Genomic DNA, 23,815 nt, shown 5'->3' with positions numbered 1-23,815 from the left:
TATTAACTATCTGTTGGTTAATTATTCATTCTGGGGGTATAGTTTTCCTTTAAGAAAACCCTAGATGCAAGAGTTAGAGCAGTGATCTCTAACCAGTGATATATTGCTCCCCAACCCCTTGAATGTTGCTCTCAGTGCCCCCAAACCAGGGAGTTATTTTTGAATTCCTGACTTGGTGGCAAGTTTGGTTGAATAAAAACAAGATTTACTACTAAATAGTAAAGTCCCCTGTGAGCTGATAGTGTGCATAGAGGCTGCCTAATAGCCAATATTAGCCCTTATTTATCACCTACATTAACTTTTATGATGCTTGTTTTGCTCCCTAAGTCTTTTTACATTTGACTGCGGCTTAAAAGTAAGAAAGGTTGGGGACCCCTGGGATAGAGCAAACTAACACCCCTTATTGGTCATGCAGTAAGCATTTGTATCCAGGGTGTTGCTGCACTTCATGTCAGATAAGATCATTGTGCCCAAGGTGTGGGGTTAAGAGCTGATAAGAAGAACCTGACATGGCAAACCTGATTTGTCAGTTTACTATTAAACAGCATAATCAGTAGATGAAATGATGGGCCTGTAGGGTTCTAAAGGTACTGACACTTTAAAGTGAGAGCGTGTTGTGTATTACATCAATAAATTTATATAGCCACAGTGAGACTCAAATTTATGTTTTACTTTGGATGCATTCCATATTGATAAACTTTGTTAAATGACTATGTTTCTAGTATGTACCTTTTAATTACACTGGCATAAAGGCAAAATCATTATGGAAAACCTAACTGCTGTGCCCAGCGCCCCCTTAGGGGTCCTAGCCACCTGAAGCAGTCAAGTTGATGCTGCCCCCTCGCTTTTTCGTGTTAGCTTTTTTGCATCCGAGGGGAGCAATAGAGGGAGCAAATTATTATATTTAAAACTGAGATACATGCCATGGCTGGTGCCCGCCGGTTGGCTACCTTAGGCACTAAATATCAGGTTATGGTTACACATAAAGACCTGCGCCTTTGGCATGGTTGCCAAACAAGTGGATCTTTCCCCAATATGACCACCTGGAGGTGGATATAAACAATAAGCTGCTTTTGTATGTATATTATCAGCACCCAACCAAGCCTGGCTCCATTCCTTTACTTCCCCTTTGCACATGTTTGCTGTTGAGCGCTGTGGCCTCATGACATGCCACAGCAAATCAGTTTTCTGTGTCACTGCTGCAGAACAGGGAGACAGAGGTTCTGGAGAGTGGGGGATGGGAGCAGAGTCGGACTGGGATGCTGGAACTCTGGGAAAAAAACGGTGGGCCCCAGCTGTGCCAACGTGATCCCCGCAGGGAGCTACACTGATCTGCTGGTCCCTCTCCCGATTCACTTCAGGTACGTTTACTTTAGACATGCTCGGGGGAAGGGGTCGGATGGGTGTTGGGCATACCTCCCAACATTGTGAAAACGGAAAGAGGGACAAAAATAAATGCGTGCGCTGCGTGGCAATTTTTTTTTTTACCATGCCCATTTTTACAACCACACCCCCTAAATACATTGTCTCACATTTTCATGCGTATATCGACTACATGTGCCTGCAACCAAGCATATCTCATTCATTCGGATGCAGGCACATGTAGGAGGCGTTGGGCGGAATTTTCAGCAAGCGCTTTTCCGCTTGCCGAAAATATCCGCCCTACACCTCGTGTGGCATTAGCCTTAAGCTGCAAGTCTGAGTTCCCCCAAGAGATCTGTTTAGCTTATTAGTTACAATTGTATCTCAGTGCAGGTGGGGCTTTTTACCTTTCAGGGCTCTCTGCCAAAAACGATTTATTTAATTAAAAGCAAGAAACAAGTGCAGGTGACGCTCGTTAAGATTTCTGGCCTCTCTGCCAAAAGCCAATGCCAGACGTGGCGTTTGGCTTATATCTTTGGCAACCTGAAAATAGCGCCATACGCCTCCTTCCTGTGCCTGCACCTGAATGAATGATCCGCCAAAGATATGAAGTCTTGAGATTTTTGGCGGATATTGGCTACATGTGCCTGCACCTGAGCGTATTTAATTCATTCAGGAGCAGGCACAGGTAGGAGGCGTATGGCGCGATTTTTGGCAAGTGATTTTTCCTTGCTGAAAATCAGGGGCGGGCCGAGCCGACCGGGCGCCCTAGGCAACCCGGTTGGCCCCCTCTCCCCTACACCTGAGCTAATGCACCCCCAAGCCCCCGCCCCCCCGTTTTTGCCGAGCATGCGCAGTTCGCTGGGGGGGGGGGTTTGTGAAGCGATAGCCCCCGCCGAGTAATCACAAGCAGCGGGGGCAATGAAGGCTGCTTCAATAATTCAATGCAAAAACATATCACGTGAGCACTTACCGGTCAGCTCTGTTCATGCTCAGACGTGTTGCTGACACCCAGACAGCAAGGATCCATCGAAAAGCAAAATACACGGAGCAACTCCAAACATCGCTGCATAAAATCACCGTTTATTGTAATCACTTAAAATACATATGAGTGTCCCAAAAATGGGGATTATACGCTTGGCGCGTTTCGTGGCGTCACGCCACTTTCTCAAAAGCTGCATCTTAAGTGATTACAATAAACGGTGATTTTATGCAGCGATGTTTGGAGTTGCTCCGTGCATTTTGCTTTTCAATAATTCAATAACTTTGTAACGCTGCAACATTTTTAAAAACTATAAATTGTCAAAATGTTTGCCTAGACTTTATATTTTCAAGATGATAAAAACATTTTTCATGACTGTTCCCTGTTAATTATAAGAAAGAGGTATCAGGGAAAGATAAAAAGCTTGTCAGACCACTCAAAATGACACAGAGTCCCCTAAACCCATAGGGGCGCAGCTTGGAGAACATTAGCGTCACATATCCAGCTAAACTTCCCACTGAATGTCAGTCTCGGCCCAGCCTATGAAATCAGTGGGCGTGGCTTCTGGGGAAATACTCGCTCCCTGAGATCTCGCGAGAGCCAGCGTGTGGGCGCGCTCGGCCGGAAGTGGAGTGGGAGAGTTTCGTGCCTGTGTTCTCCGTGCTTATATTGAGAAGCCGCTGCTGCTGCCCGGGCTGGAGATTTGTGTCTCCATCCCCCGGCCAACATGAGCTTCCTCTTGTGAGTCTTGGGGGGGCTAAAATTGCGAGAGGGAAGACGAGGAATGGATAAGTAGGGGGGGAAGGAAGTAAGGGGAGGCCCCGACTCCGTGGGAAGGGAGTTTATAGCGAAGCGGAAAAGACATCGCTTCAACTTACTTTTTATTGTATCCTACCGGATTGACTCCCGCTGTTGTGCTACAACTCTTACAAAGCGGAAGAGGGGAATGTTGGGGGTGTATTTGTTGTTATTTACACAGGGCTGACATTCTGCTGCACTTTGTAGACGTCAGCCCCTTTGTAATGGGAGCTCCTCACGCAGGGAGCCTGGCAGTTGCACACAGGAGTTGCACACATCAGCTGGCTATATGCATAGAGCAATGGGGGTGACAGTGTAGCTGCGATGTAAGGGCAAGCATGGGCTGGCAAGCTCTGGATTGTGGCCAGCTGCTGCTGCACAGACAGTCACTATTGGTTGGGCTGTTTGGGACTCCTGTACTTGAACTGACAAGTCCTGTTTCCAACCCCAGGCCAGGCAGGGTGCTGTTAGTAGACAGGGTTTAAACTGGATATTTACAGATGTCTAAATAAATATCTGGAAAGGATGACGCTTTCTAAACTTTCCTCCCCAGCAGCAGTCGATCCTCAAAAACCTTTAAACCAAAGAAGAACATCCCAGAGGGGTCGCACCAGTACGAGCTGCTGAAGCATGCGGAGGCTACGCTCGGGAGCGGCAACCTTAGGCAAGCGGTAATGCTGCCCGAGGGGGAGGATCTCAATGAGTGGATTGCAGTTAATAGTAAGTGTAGAGAGTAATGGCAGCTTCTCTTTGCCCAGTCTTCATAAATGACCCCCCGCTGATGCCGCAGGCTGTGTATATGTATATATTTTTTTTTTATATTGGGCAATTTTTGATCTACGAAGTTGATTTCATTGTGGGTTCACAAAGATTACCTTACTAAATTGAGGGAAAAATTAGTGTTTCCAGCTTGGCACCGAGTAAAGGGGTTAATAAAGAGGTTATTGTGTAGTCACCATGCGTAAGATGTACAAGGTTTATAATGTTACAAGGAGATTTTTTTCTTCAAATGTTTAGTTGACTTTTTTTTTTTTTTCCCTGAGGACATTATTTTAGAGGAGACAATGTTTGGACAAGAGCTTTCATGCATGTTAAACAAACCTGTGCAAATATTCCTATTACCAGTTTAACAACTAGTTTTATTTGGTACTGTCATGGCCCCAAGCGGATCAGTAAGGGTAGGTAAGAGGGTCAGCAAGTGAGTGGTTTTCTGTTGATAGATTTGCTAGTTACTGACATTATGTAGCATGCCATGGAACTGAACTGTGGTTGCATGCCTTAGTCTTAACTCACACCAAGAGTCCATCACCAGCCATAAGGAGTCTTTTTGCCCATTTATAGTAACATGATTTGTAGAAGTATAAGGGAGTTTTAAAGGGGCTTTCATAACGTAGATTTAGATTGTAAGCTCTATGGAGCAGGGACCTCCATCCTCTTGTCTCTGTAATTCTTAACTTATTGAAACTGTACCTTGTATTTATTGTTATACTTTGTCTTTATTATTATTTTAACTCCCTGTTGTATAAACATACATACGATGTAACACCCACCTTTTAGTATTCTTTTTTTAATCTGTTATTTGTATAATTTATATGTTTTTGGTTTCTAATGAAATTGACAATATTGCTTGTGTAATTTGGGTAGGGAAGTTAGTTTATAAGCTCTAGTGGTGTTAAGACATTGTGTTAATTATTAATCACCCAACAGTACATCTTGTTAGACAATTGTAGTCTTGAAATGGTGAACTGTATGTTTCCAGACTTATTGCCACAGATAAACTACTTTGTGTGTACAGGTATAGGACCTGTTATCCTGAATGCTCTGGACCCGGGGCTTTCCGGATAAGGGATCTTTCTGTAATTTGGATCACCACATCTTAGTCTACTAAAAAATCATTTAAACCCAATAGGATTGTTTTGGCTGCAATAAGGATGCAATATATCTTAGTTGGGCTCAAGTACAAGGTACTGTTTTATTATTGCAGAGAAAAAGGAAATCATTTTTAAAAAATTTGAATTGTTTTCTTATAATGGAGTCTATGGGAGATGGCCTTTCTGTAATTTGCAACTTTCTGGATAACGGGGTTTCCGGATAATGAATCCCATACCTGTATTACATATTGAGGAAACGGTAAACACCATATTCTGGTGCTGGTAAAATAAAATATTTTAATATCTGTAATACAGTTAGGCCTATGGCACATTGGGCGATTGTCTGGATCGTTTATAGCTAGTAAAATACTAGGCAGACAGTCTAGTTGTTTTCCCATATGCTGTTGGCCTTATGTGTTGCTTTACACAGAAACAGCTTAGCTGTATTGGTTGTGAATTCCCCTTGATAAAGTTTTTACGCCAGAACTTCATGGTAATCCACATTTTTCTGGTCAGGGTGTCTGCTTCCTTCTTCACTTGTTTGCCTGCATTGCATTTTACTGTTATGTATTAAACTCTTAGGTGCTGCTTTTAGATTGCACTGCCTTATTATATTGCCTCTACTGTTGTGACTGTTAGCTTTGATGGTATTGTGTATTTTTTGCTATTTTTTTCTGCTTAATGTATTTTGTGTGCAAGTCCAATATGTGTAAATAGGGGTATTGGATGTGTTGTAAAGAAAATATAGATTACGTTTATCCGCAAAAATATAATTAAAAGTTAGCCAGTATCACAATTAGCTTTTGCTTGCCAGTTGCCTTAGGCATTCTACATTACTAATATTTTGTAAAATTTGTAATAGAGAGCCATAAATGCTATTTGACCTCTCTTTTTTTCTATCAGAAGTTGTGTGATAGCATTGTATTTATGTGTTAGGAGACTTACACTGCTACAGGACCCAGCATGACAGCTTGCATAGCTAAAGGAATATGTTAAGACCCCATACACAATGATTCATTGTGAACAGTAACACCAAAAATCAAAGTCTTTAAAAGTAACTAATATATAATATACTGTGGTCCTGCACTGGTACAACTTGTGCCTTTGTTTCTGAATCTTTACTTAACAAGTTGCTGTTTAGCCATAGGGGCAGCCATTCAAAGCCAAAAAAGGAGAAAAGGTACAGGTTACACAGCAGATAACAGATAAACTCTGTAGTATACAGTGGGAGTCTGCACAGCTTATCTGTTATCAACTTTGTATCCTGTGCTTGAATGGCTGCCTCCATGGCTACACACCAGCTGTTTATATAAACAATAGGAGTGTTTCTGAAGAAGACACAACAGTTTTACCACTGCAGGGCATCAGTACGTTATATTGTCATTATTTTAAACACTATTTTTAGATGTTACTGTTCCTTTAATTTCCCTGAGTTGCAAAGCTACTTTCTCTGTGCCCTGCTGCATGCGGTGACAAGCCTGGGAAGTAGGCATGCCCTTGCAAGGTGTTCCAGAGTTTTGTTCTTCATATTTGCTCTGGGCAGGTTTTTTTGTGCTGCATTTCAATCTGGCACGAGGCACCAAGTGTAGCTTGCCCTGTCTACGGATATGAGCGTTCCTTTTATGTGGCTTAAAGGGAAGCAGTTTTGTGCTCCTTAGCACTCCAGAACTCGTGCAGTGACCAGAGCTTCTGGAGAAACATAGTACTTTCATAAGTGTAGCGTAGTCTCAGGCTTATGTTAATCTTACAGTCAGGATTTTTGTGCTCACTGTCCACAGCACGTCTGTAACATTTGAAAGTCAGAATTTTGCTATCACTGAAAGCCTACAAAAACTTGTATTGCCCCATAGCAACTATAGTCAGATCTCGATTTTAAAATCAAGGAAGTAAAAAAGAAAATGCAGTTTACCTACATGGGACAAAGTCACTTCTAGACTGTCTAGGTGTAGATCTAAGTAGGGGATATCACCTTTATCAGCAATGAATGTCTCCAAAAGCAGAGGACTGACCCAGGGGCTAAGGGCCCTGTGTGTTTTTGTTCTAAATGAAAACTGTGATAAATCTTGTTTGGTCTTCAATCAGAGAAGTTTACATTATGACGTTAGATGTTTTTCTGTATCCCCTCAGGTAACTGCAGTCAGTCTACAATAGTCTGGCTGTTTCTAGTTATGTGTCATTACAGACAACAACACTAAATCCCTATCTCCCATCTAGTGCACCTAGAATGTATATTTGTTTTATCTGGTGTGTGTATATTATATGTATCTCATATTTAGTTTTTTTTTTTTTTTTTGCCATCACCGTCCTTTAGTTTAGAATATAACAATTGGTGTATATCTAAAATTTATATAAAACACCCTTGAGTGCATGGACAAGTGTTCCACTTATTGATGTTAACCTTTCAGTTTATATTGTGAGTAGGCTGATGGTGTAAGCCATTCACTCAGCATGTTTTTTTACTCCTTAGCTGTGGATTTCTTCAATCAGATTAACATGCTATACGGGACAATAACTGAATTCTGCACTGAATCCACGTGCTCGGTCATGTCAGCCGGACCCAGGTAAGAGAGATGTGGCAAAGTCTTTGAAATGTACAATATACTCTTGGCCTCAGTAGATGTTGCTGCATTAGTTTCATTTTCGATTCTCATTGATATCTTTCTTGTTTATTGAATGACATTAGACTTGACGTGTTGTAAGAACTTCATTGCAAAGTATCACTCTCATGGAAAAATCCTGTTTTAAAGTGTGGGGTATATGTATTTCCACATACTGCTATAATTGCCTCCATAGGTGTTAAATTTCTGACTTAAGCCCCCCCACTGGCATGTAAACAGCCTTTCCCAAACAGCTGTCCTCCTAAAACTCAGCTTGCAACTGTTTTGTGAGAAGGTGGTGTCTGTTTTATTTCTGTCGATTGGTCTTTCTAGAGCCGAACATATTTTTAGCTTGCAGTACTCTCACCTTAGGGGTTAGTGAACAGATGGCTTTTTTATCTCCTTACTGGACATTTTAAGAGCAGTTGCCTGTTTACCAGGTTATAAACCCCCACCAGCATTTTATACCATATTGTAGTTGATGCAGAAGTATTAATCAGTTCAGAAGTGGAGCTAAAAAAATGTATAGACTAATATCACATGGAGAAGTCTGACTGGCAAGCTGGTGGAAAACAGTGAAGGTCTTACCGCCTCTGTTTACCTGTTGCCATATTCTTCAGATGGGGGTGCAAATTATCATTATATTAAGATGGAATTCTAATATATATCTGTATGTATTACGGGAAGGTCATCTCCCATAGACTCCATTCTCAGCAAAATTTGTAATAATAAAACATTACCTTGTTCTGCATCTTAACTATGATATTATTAATCCTTCTTGGAGGCAAAACAATCCTATTGGGCATATTTAATGTTTCAGTTATTTTTTAGTAGATTTAAGGTATGAAGTTCCAAATTATGGAAAAAAAACCCTTATCTAGGAAGCCCCAGGCCCCGAGCATTCTGGATAACCGGTCCCATACCTGTATACTTTCTAATTGCTGTTAGAATATGTGCTGCATATTATAGACACGTGTTTTTAAAGGGGACCTGTCACCTTAAGAAATAATTTCAAATTGTTTTCTATTGTGGTTGTCAAGCAAAATAAACTTTAACTTACCCTATATAAATTATTAAATCTTTTCTTCAGCCTTTGAATAAACAATTGCAGCAAGCAGGCAAGGGGCCATTTATTAAAGCAGGCATTGCATCCTGCCAATATCTTGTTTCTGTGCCAGTATAGGGGAACCTGATGCCCATGTCCATGCACTGGTTACATAATTACATGGTGAGGAGGGAGGGGGAATGTGAGCAGTGCAGCAACATCTAAAAAGTCCTGAATTGAAAGTGAAAGTAACTGTCTGCCCCACCTCTATGCCTAAGGCATAGAGGCGGAGCAGGCAATATATGACAGCTGGGATTTTTAAATGCTTTTATAATGGGTATGGATGTGGTAATAAAAAAAATGATTTTGGGTTTCATGTTTAATTTGAAAAGGGCTTTAATTATACAGCTTTTTATGTCTGGGTGACAGGTCCACTTTAAACCTTATGGCTGGACTGCAGATAGTAATATAGTTAAGATAGATTCTTTAAAGTACCACGGACCGGTTTCAAGCAAGACAATTTTTCCAAGCACCAGGGATGGGGGGGTGGCGCAACTAGTGCATAGTATATAATTTAATTATTACATATTTGTTGTAAATGTAATTATTAAATTTTATATTATGCACTTTATTATTAGAATTATTGTTACATACAGCTTAATAAAGTACTTTGGTCCTTGTCATGATCAGTAGAAATCTTCCTGGGCTTCGCGTAGCTGTTGTCATGGCTCTGTAACACATCAGGGAGTTGGGATCACAGGTAATTGAGACCAGAGGTGGCCCGGTTCAGCACAGCCCACGGCCCGGCACCGGTCTCCGGACCGTTGGTTGGGGATCCCTGCTTTAAAGGACAAGGAAAGGCAAAGTCACTTGGGGCTGCTGAAATGTTAGGCACCCCCAAGTGACTTAAATCGCCTACCTTGTACCCCGGGCTGGTGCCCCTGTTGGGAGAGAACAGCATCAGCCCGGGGAAGCTGCAGCGCTTCCTCCTTCCTGTTCACATGCACGCGCATGCGCAGTAGAGTGAAGAAGCTGAACTTTAACGGAGAAGTCGGCTTTTCACTCTACTGTGCATGCGCCGGTCGTGGGGTCCCGGCAAAACGAAGCAGGAAGGAGGAAGCGCTCGCTACAGGTACCCTGGGCTGGTGCAAGTGACTTAGCCTTTCCTTGTCTTTTAAACAAAAGAATTGAAGAATGTCGGTAGCTGTAGTCCAGAAACCTCTTCCTGTTTTAAAGCTGATAAATATTACTGAATGTTTGTCTGTCATGACCTTTTCTCACACACCTGTTTGCATAAGGTAAAATATATGGAAACTCCATACAAAGGCTTATGCAATATTTCCCTTTGCATTGTGCAAAAGGAATGAATTTGTCTAAATAGAAAATAATAATTTTCCAATTTGAAGCCAAAGATATTAGCACTCAGATCATGAATGCTGCTGTTTTACTTTAGGAATGTCCCTGTAGAGTTGTTGTTAAGCCTTTCTGATTTGACATTTTTTGCAGATATGAATACCACTGGGCAGATGGCACCAATATAAAGAAACCCATCAAGTGTTCCGCTCCAAAATATATTGATTACTTGATGACCTGGGTTCAAGACCAACTTGATGATGAGACTCTTTTTCCTTCAAAAATTGGTAAGGATGAGTAGTAGTAGTAGTAAAAGCCATAACTTTAAAACTCATATCTGATATCCTTATTTATATTAAGAGTTGTCATGCATGTGCATCAAGATGTGGCCCACTCAATCCTGCTTCAAGTGCAAGGGTGTAATTAAAGGGGGGTACACGTGGCAGCACAAATGACAAACAATTTCCACAATTGTTCAGTGGACCTACTACCTTTGCTAGCTGTACATAGAATGTTGAAGAAGTACTTATTAAATGTTCCTTTTGCACATTGCACTTAAGCTCCTAGAAGTGTATCTAGCAACTTTTGTTGGACTAGGGACCACATTGGTTCACTGATGCAGTCCTCCCTTCAACTTTTTCTTTCCCCTTCATTGCAATGTGATGCCAAGGTAGACATTTCAGGGGGGAAAGATTTGCAACATTTGGCGACCTCACCAGATGAGCAAATCTTACTGTGTATGGCCACCTTAAGGTTGCAGTCCCCGATCCTATGGAAAATCAAACCAGCCTGATCTGGCTAATTTTAGGCCGGGTATGTTCATTGGGGGTGATACACGGGCAGATAACCTGCCTAATCGGTGTGAAGGAACTAAATCGGCAGCTGAAATCTGCCTGTGTATAGCCACCTTTAGAATGGAAACAGGCCAGGACTGGCAATGACAGAGGGGTTGCTATAAGATGCCACAGACAGTCACTATTTCCATTGGGGGTTGTTTGGGCCTTTATGTACTTGAAATTCTAGGGCTTATTTTAAATCCCAGTTCATTACTAAAATATATATATATATATATAACATTATATTCATTTGAAAATGCAAACTACGTTAGTTATGTGAGTATGTATGTAAGCTGGTTCATTTTAGATGGGCTTCTCTACCTGTTGCAGGTGTTCCTTTCCCTAAGAACTTCATGTCTGTGGCAAAGACTATCCTGAAGCGTCTGTTCAGAGTGTATGCCCACATTTACCACCAGCACTTTGACGCTGTGATGCAGCTACAGGAGGAAGCTCATCTCAACACTTCATTTAAGCATTTCATTTTTTTTGTACAGGTGAGAAAACAACTGTTCCCTCTCAAGGGGATACAGACATCAGAGCACAATTTTAAAGCAATGTGTAATAATTGTGCAAAGTAGTGTCATTTTGTAAACAATTGTTTCATCTTACTGCTCTTAAATTTGACATGTTTTGTGCCTGCACAGGGGAATCTGTTTGCTGGTACACGCCTATTTTTGGTAAACAACGACAGTACTCTCTTGCTTTATGGCAGTGGTTGTCACACTCCCCCTTAAAGGTCCAACCTTTGGCCAGTGCTCCTCTTAGTTACAGATATAACAAAGTCATAATTTTGAGAATATTTAGGAAAGCAAATGGCCATTTGTCACCCTATTGGCCTTTAGGCTGAGCGCTCTCCAACTCTATTGTAGCCAGCTGAATACAGTTTAGCTACAGAGCCATTTTTGCCCAAGCCAAGTAAAAGGTTCAGTGCTTGTTGCTAAGCTAGTTTTATGTTCATGAAATAAATACCCGATTATTTGAGTGTGTGTGCATACCTCCTGTGCTAGCCTGTACAGTTACCAATATCTTTAACATTATTATTTCTCCCCCCAGGAATTTAATCTGATTGACCGCAGAGAGCTGGCTCCTCTTCAGGAACTTATTGAAAAGCTGGGATCCAAAGATAGATAGATTTTTGTTTTCAGTTGAGACAAACTCTATTCTTCTAATGAAAACCCAGTCTTCTCTCTTTCATGCAGTGTAACCATTAGCTACCTGAAGGGAAATCCTGATGCCACTATTGAGGGGAGATATTTACTGAAGATTTTCCACTTTTTTTTTATTTTTTAAATACTAAAAGTGATAAATTGCCTTGCATTATAATTATTATAAATGTACACATTCATAGAAATGCTTTAAGGGCCTTGTGGCATTTTGGTTTCATTCACGTTTGCTGTTTTGTTTTTGCTGGAAAATAGTTAGGATTCCATTGTTATCCTCACCGCAGAGGTGTCTGATATGCATATAGCCTTTGCTATACAGAGTAACTATGCAGCCTACAATATTCGTGTCCACCCCATGCTGCGTTTCACTTTCCACAGGTTTTTTTTTTTATCCTGTGCTGATCATTATGCTGCAACTGCTCAGCTGGTTTTGTGTTGTATTGCAGGACTTTCCTAGCAATGAAAAAACTGACTCTTGTTTCTGGGGTGGGGGGGGAAATGCTGTGCAAATAATTTCTGACTAAGACCTTTATAGTAGTTGCAATAAGATTATGATCTTCATTGTGTGTTGCTCACTGCCACTTAGGGTGAATCACTGTGATCATCGGCTTTATGTTTTTAGGTCTTATGCTCATCAGGTTTTGTTTATAGGCGTTTGTTTTATAAGACTTGAGTTTGGTAGGTATACTCCAGAAATGTGTGTTTTTTTTAAAAACAAACAAACAAAACATTGTGTTATATATATATAAACCTTCTTCATACATTGTATTCAGTAAAACTAGGCTATTTTTGAGAAACAGAATATATATTTTTATAAATAGGAAAGTAGTATTTGGTAGGAAAATCTATTCCAATACATTACTTTGTATTAGATAAATTAGTGAAATGCAAAACATAAGACATCTGAACAATGCATAGAAGATTAAATATTTACACAAGCAATTGCCTGTGGTATTTTAGAAACCTCTTTTAATGCTGGATGTTAACCACAAAGAAACCTATTTAGGGCTTAACTTTTTTTTTATTAGTTCGTGTTTTCTGTGTGGTGAAATAAAGGAGGGGGGGCATGAACATTTTTCCAAAATTTTAGATGCACTTTGTCTTTGCCTCAGAGCCTTAACTAAAAAGTAAACGGATTTTTAGGCGCAATGCAATTAGGATGTTAAACATAGAAAAGGCCTCTTCTATGCAGTTGTGCCACTTAACATTGGATTTACTCTGTTGTAGCCACAGAAGGTGACAGAAGGATTCTGAAAATGTGTCTCACCAGCAATGCTTAATATAACCTTAATTGTTTTAGTCATGTATCCAGTGGCCTCAGTTATTTTATTTTTTTGTGTGTGGTTGTACTGACCTTAGAGAACACACCCTGTTACCAGAGCAGGATAAATCTATGACCACTAAACTCACTTTCCCTTTTTTAGATATATAAACTAATAAAGTGCTAGCTTATGTGTCTTGCTACCAAGGTCAATGACACACTGTACATTTTGTCACCTATGTTGAAATTGCATACAGCAAAAAGTCTGATATATGTCATTGCCTGCAGTGCAATTTACTCAAATTATGAGAACGCCTTGGAAGGTATTTTTGCGTGATTTGTGTAATTTACACAGGGTATTTTCAATATTCATTTTTATAAACCCCGCAGTGAATTTTAGATAAGTCTGCAGTGTAGCCCATGCAGCTCTTAGGCCTGCCACTCCATGGTGCACGGGGATATCCTGCTTTTATCTGGTTTGTAGGAACGGGACCATTTAAACTGAATTTTTAGAAGATGGCTTTTAAATATCAATTTCACATGTGCCAGCTGAGTGATATTTCTGTTTAGTTTCATGTTTTTGTTTTTATGAGCATTGTAATAAAAGATTTTGACCCTAATTGTGTGGATTCTAGGAAATGTTACTCGTGTTGGTTTTTTTCTTTTATCCAATTAAAATGTGGATTACCTTTTGTACTAAGTAAATTTCAGTAACCCCAATTTTTGTATATTTATACAAAGTTACCATATTGCCTATTCTCCAGTGTAAACCATCCCAACTTGGCCAACCTTTCCTCATTATACTTTTCATTCCCTTTACCAGCTTAGTTGGCCCTGTTTTTGGACTCTCATTTAATAAATAAATAAATATATATATATATATATATATATTTTTTTTTTTTAAGCAGCAGAGCCTAAAACCACACTGCTTATTCAAGATGGGGTCTTACCAGTGCTTTGTAAAGGGGACGACTGACCCTCTCCTCCTGTGAATCTATTCCCCATTTAATGCAGAACAATTACTTCCTGCTGCTGCCTTGCATTGCTTGCTAAACCTACTATCAACAAGTACCCTCTACGTCCTTTTCCATTAAGGCTTTTACTAACTTAGTCCCATTAAGGTATAATTTGCTTGAATAGTCTTACATTTATCAATAAGGAATCTCATCTGCTACTAAGCTGTCCAAATCCCCCAAGAAAATTCCACATCCTGGATGGAATTAACTGACCAGCATAGTTATGAGACACCAGCAAGCATAGAAAAGCTACTTTGAATGCCCAAACAGAATTAAAGAACCTTCCTCGAAGCAAAGAATGTACCATTTATAACCACTCTCTGTACACGACCCTTTAGGCAGTGTTCTATCTATTTACAAACCGCGTTACCAAGACCAACAAACCTTAGTCTTCAACTCAGCAACTCTGTACATGCATTTCCTAGATTTAATTAACCTGTGGGTTGCTGATTTTCAATTGAGCCAACACCAGGTACAGGACCTGTTATCAAGAATGCTTGGGACCTGGGGATCTATCTGTAATTTGGATCTACATACCTTAATCCCTTCTGTCATGATTTTTTTTAGTGTACTTTTTATTTCCAAATTACACTGTTTATGTAGAAAATAATTTACTCTACGAGCCAGCGCTACACATTAGAGCTGCTTTCAGGTAACCTATTGTTTCTCCTACTCCCATGTAACTGGAGGAGTCCCAAGCCCAACTTGAATTTCTTACTATTGAGTGCGAATATTTACTGGGAGCTGGGGGGGGGGGTATCACTGCAGTGCAGCAGTGAAGTTTATTTAAGCACATGGCTGTGGCACCCTGGGAAATGAAGAATATGGCTAGCTCCATGGGTTTTGCTGGAGAAGCTCTATTAATGGATGAATTTCCTTTAATTCTACTAAAAAAATAATTTCAATATTCATTAAACCAGGGGTCGGGAACCTTTTTGGCTGAGAGAGCCATACAATATGTTTGGCCGCGGATGCTGCGGGGCAAGGTAGGGTGGGTCCCAAGGATGCCAGCTGCGATGCGGAGGAGGGCATGGCCTGCGCTCGGTGGATAGAAGACGTGTTCTAAGGCTTAGAACACGACTTCTATCTGCCGAGCGTAGGCCACGCCCCCCATTATTTTTTTTATTAAAGATTTGGCAGCAAGCCAGATGCAGCCATCAAAAGAGCCACATCTGGCTCCCGAACCATAGGTTCCCTACCCCTGCATTAAACCCAAAAGGATTGTTTTACTTCAATAAAGATTTGTATGTTTGTTTGGATAAAGTACAAGGTCCTGCTTTATTATTAGATAGAAAAAGAAAATCACTTTTAAATATTTGAATTATTTGATTAAAATGGACTCTGAGAGACCCATGTTTCTAGACAATAATTTTCTGGATTTCCCATGCCTGTATTAGAGTCTAAACTGCAAATCTCTCAGAAATCTGGTTTATGCTCCACAATCTGGCAACTAATGCCCATGCTCATGTACAGGATAAATAAATGCAATGACATCTAGGAAGTGCTTAATGGAAGCTGAAAGTAATTGCTACCCGCCCCTACGCCTAGGGCATAGATGGGGCAGGCAAGATGATTGAGAGCTCAGATTTTTAAATACATTTATATAGGTATGGATGTTTTAATTAACCTGACCTGTATGTGACAGGTCACCTTTAATATTCCCCCTATAAAATTCTGCCATGTCTTCCTACAACTGGTGGATAATTAAAGGGTGCCTAATTGAGCTGTAAACTACCGTATTTTTCGGACCATAAGACGCACCAATTTTTTGGGAAGGGAAATGAAGAAAAAAAGATTCTGAAACAAAGTGTCCTAAAATATTTTATGTGCATTAAAACCCAACCTGTACCAGCAGCACCCAACATATTGCCCCCCACCTGTACCAGCAGCACCCAACATATTGCCCCCCACCTGTACCAGCAGCACCCAACATATTGCCCCCCACCTGTACCAGCAGCACCCAACATATTGCCCCCCACCTGTACCAGCAGCACCCAACATATTGCCCCCCACCTGTACCAGCAGCACCCAACATATTTCACCCAACATATTGCCCCCATCTGTACCAACATATAGCCTACCGATATACTTTAAAAAAATGTTTTTACTTGCCCATGTGGTCTCCGCAGGGCCCTCCTCTATTTACCGGCGCTTAGCTCTGGCGCATGCACAATGACGCGCATGCGTATGGGCATGCGCGTCATTGTGCATGCGCACAGCGCCATAGCTAAGCGCCGGCAAATAGAGGAGGGCCCTGCGGAGACCACATGGGCAAGTAAAAACATTTTTTTAAAGTATATCGGTAGGCTATATTCGGACCATAAGGCGCAGGGACTTTTTCCCCCCACTTCTGGGGGAAAAAAAGTGCGTCTTATGGTCCGAAAAATACGGTAAATCTTGAAATTTAAATTCCAGACTAAATCTAAGGATAAACCATGGTGGAAATATGCTTATCTGTATGTAAAATAATAGCCAAGAATTTTTTTTTTCTGTCATAACGCCTTCCCAAAACACTTATGTGTCAATACTCTTTAAGGAATCAATAAGAATGAGGCATACACAGATGATCTCTGTATAGTTCAACCAGGCTGCTGAGGGTCACTTGGTCTGATATGATTAAATTAGAATTTGATTTAAAAAATAATTTAGGACCCATCACCTGACAGCCAATTGAGCCTTAAACAACAATCAAATCTGCACATAAACATCATGAAATCTAAACAAAATTCAGATTGCAAAAGTGCTCAAAAGAGCAATTTGACATTAAATTATATGGTAGGATATACATCCCCTTTAATCAGTCTTTCTGTGCATAGCATTGAAACAAATATGAATTACATCTAAAACAAATGATATAATATATTCACAATTTAGCAGCAGTGTATCTCCTATATATTTATTACAATATTGGGGGTTGTTATTTAACAGGAAAAAGCACAAAATATTTTACCTTATCTCTGATGCTTAAGTCTGCAGTTTATTGTGTGCATTTCAAGAAAATAAGATCATGTTTAGGAGCCTGGGTTATATTTGTTTGAATACATTTAAGATAAACATTTAACAGAGCAAATATAACTTTTTTTCCCTGTGATGCATCATTATATGGAAGCATTGAATGCGTTCTAGTGTCCAGCAGGACAGACTTCATTGTTAGTGTGATTCTGGAACATGTTTGGCTGCTCTCTTCTGAGGTCCTTGTCAGTGTTTGGGAGCGGTGGTAAATATTCTCAGTCCATGCATGGCTTTAATCTCCTCTTGCAGTGCCTAAATATTTGGGGAAGCAGGAAAATATCAAAATAGTTTCTCAACCAATTTAATGACAACTGAAGTGCATAACTATGTGTAGGGATGTAATCTTTGTATCCCTAACCCCACAATGATTAATGGATTTGTTCTGGTTGCAACCAAAATGTTGGCTAATTTGGTCATTTCAACCAAGCTGCCAGGACACTGAACTTGTGGACAATACAAAATACAATATTACTGTCAGAATCTGTTTGATCCCAAAGTTATCATGGAATATTCGAAAATCTATTTTAATGGTACATTCTCTACTTGGAATAAGGTCCTCAGTGGGGTCCCTCAGGGCTCTGTACTGGGTCCACTTTTGTTTAATTTGTTCATAAATGACTTAGGGGAGGGTATTATGAGTAATGTATCAGTGTTTGCAGATGACACAAAACTCTGCAGACCAGTCAATTCTATCCAGGATGTGACATCCCTGCAGCAGGATCTTGACCAACTGGCAATCTGGGCAGCTAAGTGGCAGATGAGATTTAATGTGGATAAATGTAAGGTCATGCATCTGGGATGTAAAAATATGCAAGCCCCGTATACCCTTAATGGGACTGCACTAGGCAAATCCATAATGGAGAAGGACCTTGGAGTCCTTGTAGATAATAAACTTGGCTGTAGCAAGCAATGCCAGGCAGCAGCTGCAAGGGCAAACAAGGTTTTGAGCTGTATTAAAAGGGGTATAGATTCACGGGAGGAGGGGGTTATTCTTCCCCTTTACAGAGCGCTGGTAAGGCCCCATCTAGAATATGCTGTTCAGTTTTGGTCTCCAGTGCTCAAACGGGACATTATTGAGTTAGAGAGGGTCCAGAGAAGGGCAACTAAGCTGGTAAAGGGTATGGAAAGTCTCAGTTATGAGGAAAGACTGGCCAAGTTGGGTCTGTTTACACTGGAGAAGAGACGCTTAAGAGGTGACATGATAACTATGTATAAATATATAAAGGGATCATATAATAAGCTTTCTAATGTTTTATTTACCAGTAGGTCCTTCCAACGGACACGAGGGCACCCACTCCGTTTAGAAGAAGGGAGGTTCCATTTAAATATTCGGAAAGGATTTTTTACAGTGAGAGCTGTGAAGTTGTGGAATTCCCTCCCCGAATCAAGTGTACTGGCTGATACATTATATAGCTTTAAGAAGGGGCTGGATGGATTCTTAGCAAGTGAGGGAATACAGGGTTATGGGAGATAGCTCTTAGTACTAGTTGATCCAGGGACTGGTCCGATTGCCATCTTGGAGTCAGGAAGGAATTTTTTCCCCTCTGCGGCAAATTAGAGAGGCTTCAGATGGGGTTTTTGCCTTCCTCTGGATCAACTAGCAGTTAGGCAGGTTATATATAGGCATTATGGTTGAACTTGATGGACGTATGTCTTTTTTCAACCCAACTTACTATGTTACTATTAAACTGACTCCTGCAAAAGACAGTACATCATATTACTAGCCGTCAAGGACTTCCATAGATCCAGTACTCTGGCCATCCAGAGCAGGATAAGTGCATTTAATAGTTCACCGTGGCAATGCAATATAAGCTCCTTAGGACTATATCATACAGGGCTTTTTGTTTGCTGCCATTCAGTGAAAAAATGAAAGTGGAACAAGTCCCCTGTCCACCGGTCACCACTCCTGAGCTACTGGTGGGCTGAATGAGCAGATTTTAGGGAAGTGGGAAAGAGAATGGACAATAACCACACACACATATATGAGACATCAGAAGACCATTCTTACCAGACAAACTCTCATTAGACAAAACTGCCTCCTTAGAGAAACCCACGTGGAGCAATGTAAAGGCAGATTGATTAGCTAAAACGTATGGAGTCCATAGATGAAGACATTTTTCTTAAGTATGTTGAGATTGCTAAGAACCCCAAGCCACAGGCCCTGGCTGGCAATCTTGATATTCAGGGTTACCCAAAGGGTAATGTGGGCACCTTTATACTGCAATGTAATTTTCAGCAAGTCAAGAGATCAGAGGGCTCATTTACCAATAGAATGCACAGCCCTAAATGCAAAATTCAGACACTAATTAGCTCCTTCAAATAGCTCACAAAAGCAGCTCGTTTCCAATTGGCTGCTTTTCACATATTGTTCACAAGTTGCCAGGCATGGTTTCAAAGTAGAAGTCAGTAAACCTATTAGTGCACAAGCAAAAAGTTTGAAAGACGGGAAGACACACTGCAGCATGTTATAATCGAATGCAGAAAATGTATTTGGAATTACATCTCACATAGAGTAGAGCCTTATGTATTTTGTGCATAACATGGGCACTTAATCATACTTTGGTCACATACTAGGAAGTGCATAGCTATTTAAACAAAACAAGCCAATGGGAAACATTTTCTGCATTCATTTATCACATGTTCCAGTTTGTCTGCTTGTTCTTCTAACATATGGTGAATAACCTATCCCAATGCTGAAAGCCCTTGGTGAGTTTAACCTAACTTTACTAGACTTTTCTTGAGTTAGGCAAGTCATTTTTGTCCATGAACGTAACCTGCTAGGGAAAACCCTAGAATTATTGCAAGACCTAGCAATTTCACATGCTTTTCTAAATGAGCGCTCAAGTGATATCTGTCTTGTAGTGTATGGGACTGAAAAGTGCATATATGTGAGGCTAAAACTTCACTTCCCCAGCCATTGGTAGGAAGTTAAAGGTAAAGTAACACCAAATTTTCAAAATACAAATTTAGCTTTAAAATACTCTAACATATGTAACAGAAAAGTTGCCATATTGTAAGTTATTAAATAAATGACACTGCCTTGTATGAATACGGCACAGCAAAAACGGCGATGTGGCGAATGATTTAATTCCGGTTACAAACCACAAGTTTGTTTCCTGCATTCTCTAGCGATTGAGAAGAATGCTTTGAATGTGATTTACAGCTTTTTTTTGTGCTGGTCCAGGGAGGGGGGTGAGCAGTGAATGCTGTTTTAGCTCCTGCTCTGTCTAGATGTCTGTGTGAGCGGAGCGCTGCAGTGATTGTACAGGGAGAGGGCGGAGGGGGAAAGCTGACCAGAAGTTTGTCACAAGAGGAGCAGCTGCCTGAGCCCTATCAATACTTGGTAAGGTTATTATTTAAAATCTACTTAAGATATTTCTGTATGATAAATTTGCTAATAAAAATGTTTTGAAGGCATGTGTTTAATGTAAAATATTTGTGTTACTGGTCTTTTAAGTCAAAAGGCATCTGTTTACCTCATTCACCATCTTATGCTGCTGCACTGTACGTTTGTCTTTAAATTCTTCAGATTCTATGTGGATTTCATACATTGCTCCACAGCCACCTAGAACAGATAAACAGTCGGTAAAAATGGGAGATATTGAAGGTCCCATCACATGATCAACTTTTTCTTTCAGCTTTTTAGAGCTTAGTGGCACATTCAGAAAAAGTATTATTTTATACAAATGCTTACTTTGTCTGACTTGTTTGCAGCTCATCTATTTTTAACCCCCCACCAACTATTTAACTGTATTTTACAAATTCCACATAATGCACTAAAGGTGGATAGCCAATCAATCAGCCTATAGGGCAAAGGAAGGGATACCATAGGAGCGGCCAAACGTGCTATAGCCACCTTTCACCTGTTCTCTGTTCCCTCATTCAAGCCGACAGGCAGCTGTTTTGTGAAGACACCTTCATTTAACATCTGTACAGAAGCTACCTAAAGGTGGCCATACACAGGGCGATTGTAGCTGCCAATATTGGTCCCTTAGACTGATTCGGCAGCTTACCGGCTCGTGCAGGGGCAGAAACGACAGGCCTGTCTGACCAACATCTGGCCTGAAATCAGGCAGATATTGATCGGGCAGGTTAAAAAATTTAATCGGATCAGGGACCGCATTGGGTCGTTGATGCAGTCCCCAAACCAATTGCGCCTATTACCGGCATTCTAATTCGATCGTTTGGCCCTGGGGCCGCTTGGCGACCGGATGTTTACATGTATGGCCACTTTTACTCTATGAATCTAACTAGGAAGAACAGTAATATTCTGCACCACAAATATAGCCCTGAACATACAATTTGTGAAACCATACCATTCAGCTTTCCCTATTCCCAGTGAGTAACTTTAGGAAGTTTGATATCTTACCTGAAATATCAACTACTCTAACATGTGAGGCCAGCGGAAACTTGGCTTTCAGCACCTGAGTTATCTTGTACTCTCCCTCTGTCTTGGAAGCGAAGGATCTGTTTGTGATACAGCGGATACATGTCTGTGGATCAAACATATCAAATATGAGTATTTGAACACAGCCGACACATAAAACAAATGACCAAGTACTCTTTACCCAACCCATGACCGTAGCTGAAACAAGCCAACATTTTGCACTTTAGTAATTAAATAACTACAACTTCCATCATCCATCCTACAGATTAACTGAGGGAAATTAAAGAGATTCTGTCATGAATTTTATGGTGTACTTTTTATTTCTAAATTACACTATTTACATAGCAAATAATTCACTCTACCATTTAAAATTGTATTCTTGAGCCAACAAATGTATTATTTTTAGTTGTTCACCTTTAAATTAAATTTTAGTATTACACAGACTGATATTCTGGGACAATTTTCAAATGATTTTCATTTTATGTGATTTTTCAGTTATGTAGCTTTTTGTTCAGCAGTTGTCCAGAGTGGATTTTCAGCTGCTACCTGGTTGCTAGGGTCTTGTTTACTGTAGCAACCAGGCAGTGGTTTGAACGAGATACTGGAATACGAATAGGACTGAGACTTAACAGAAAGATAAGGATTAAAGGAACAGTTCCATGTAAAAATGAAACTGGGTAAAATAGATAGACTGCACAAAATAAAGTGTTTTCAATATAGTCAGTTAGGCAAAAATGTAATCTATAAAGGCTGGAGCAGATGTCTAACATAATAGCCAGAACACTACTTCCAGCTTTCAGCTCTCTAACCTCTCAGTTAGTCAGTGACTTTAGGGGGCACAAGGGACATAACTGTTCAGTTAGTTTGTGAGCACGCAGGTCAGATTCAAACGCAAACTAACTAAATCGTTATGTCCCATATGGCCCCCACAAGTCACTGATTGGTTACTGACACCTAATAGTTTAAAGAGCAATTATTCAAACACTCACATCTATAGTTCATATAAATCTGCTGCTGTATAGCCATGGGGGCAGCAATTCAAGCACAGGATACATCATAGATAAGCTCTGTAGAATCCCACTGATTATATAACAGAACATATCTGTTATCGGCTTGAGTAACCTGTTTTTTTCTCCTTTTTTTTTAGCATTGAATGGCTGCCCCCATGGCTACACAGCAGCTTGTTTATATAAACTATAGTTGTGTTTCTTAAAGGAACAGTAACACCAAAAAATGAAAGTGTATAAAAGTAAGTAAAATATAATGTGCTGCTTCCCTGCACTGGTAAAAGTTGTGTGTTTACTTCAGAAAGTCTACTATAATTAATATAAATAAGCTGCTATGTAGCCATGGAGGCAGCCATTCAAAGGAGAAAAGGCACAGGCACATAGCAGATAAAACACTATTGTATTCTACAGAACTTATCTGTTATCTGCTATGTAACCTGTGCCTTTTCTCCTTTTTTCCAGCTTGAATGGCTGCCCCCGTGCCTACACAGCAGCTTATTATATAAATTATAGTAGTGTTACTGTAGCAAACACACCAGTTTTACCAGTGCAGGGCAAAAATTCATTATATTTTTATTACTTTAAAGCTCTTTCATTTTTTGGTGTTACTGTTGCTTTAAGAAAACACACAAGCTGTACCAGTGCAGGGCAACAGTACATTCTATTTGAATTACTTTAAAACACTCATTTCTTGGTGTTGCTTTTCCTTGAAATCATATCTAGGGGTCAGTGCTTCACTACAGAGAAAGGTGTCTCGGCAGCTGGAGGGATCTAGTACAAGGTGTAGCTTAGCATTCAGTGCAGTCTGCCCCCTAACATTCAATAGACTTGTGTGGCAGTGCCAGTATTGCCCTGTGCCGTATAACCCGCTCTGCCCTGTAGCAGCCCCTCGCACTGTATAACGAGTTGGGACTGTATAGCCGTTGCTGGAAGTAAGACTCACCCTGCTTGTAGCGAATACATTCCTAGCTGCGTACATTGTACGTGCACACACCGCGATCCCTTACTTGGGATTTCAATGTTACCGTACAGCAAACCTGTCCATGAGTCCTTGGCTGCTGACAGTCCCTAGCGGCGACTCGTACTCCGGCGAACGTCAGTCACATGTGACGCACGGCGTCCTCA

The 23,815-nt window shown here is 40.5% G+C and overlaps 2 protein-coding genes across 4 annotated transcripts; one reads left to right on the top strand and one right to left on the bottom strand.

Annotated features, from left to right (window-relative positions):
- The first annotated feature begins 1,152 nt into the window (after nucleotides 1-1,152).
- On the top strand, nucleotides 1,153-13,888 carry mob1a (MOB kinase activator 1A). 3 transcript variants are annotated; one of them, XM_018092103.2, is made up of 6 exons: nucleotides 1,153-1,361; nucleotides 3,699-3,862; nucleotides 7,481-7,574; nucleotides 10,162-10,295; nucleotides 11,175-11,338; nucleotides 11,898-13,888. In XM_018092103.2, the coding sequence occupies exons 1-6, from the start codon at nucleotides 1,168-1,170 to the stop codon at nucleotides 11,973-11,975; spliced, it is 828 nt and encodes a 275-aa protein (XP_017947592.1). In that variant the 5' UTR covers nucleotides 1,153-1,167; the 3' UTR covers nucleotides 11,976-13,888.
- A 3,152-nt stretch (nucleotides 13,889-17,040) lies between these two features.
- Nucleotides 17,041-23,690, bottom strand: bola3 (bolA family member 3). Its single transcript, NM_001044475.1, is given in 4 exon segments — nucleotides 17,041-17,548; nucleotides 20,773-20,861; nucleotides 21,666-21,789; nucleotides 23,634-23,690. Coding segments are annotated over 4 exon segments (315 nt in total). The 5' UTR covers nucleotides 23,670-23,690; the 3' UTR covers nucleotides 17,041-17,482.
- Between the last annotated feature and the right edge of the window lie 125 nt (nucleotides 23,691-23,815).

The sequence above is a fragment of the Xenopus tropicalis genome, chromosome 3, assembly GCF_000004195.4.
Source record: "Xenopus tropicalis strain Nigerian chromosome 3, UCB_Xtro_10.0, whole genome shotgun sequence".
Classification (NCBI taxonomy): domain Eukaryota; kingdom Metazoa; phylum Chordata; class Amphibia; order Anura; family Pipidae; genus Xenopus; species Xenopus tropicalis.
Note: the sequence above shows the minus strand (reverse complement) of the source record. Positions and strands in the feature narration are given on the sequence as shown.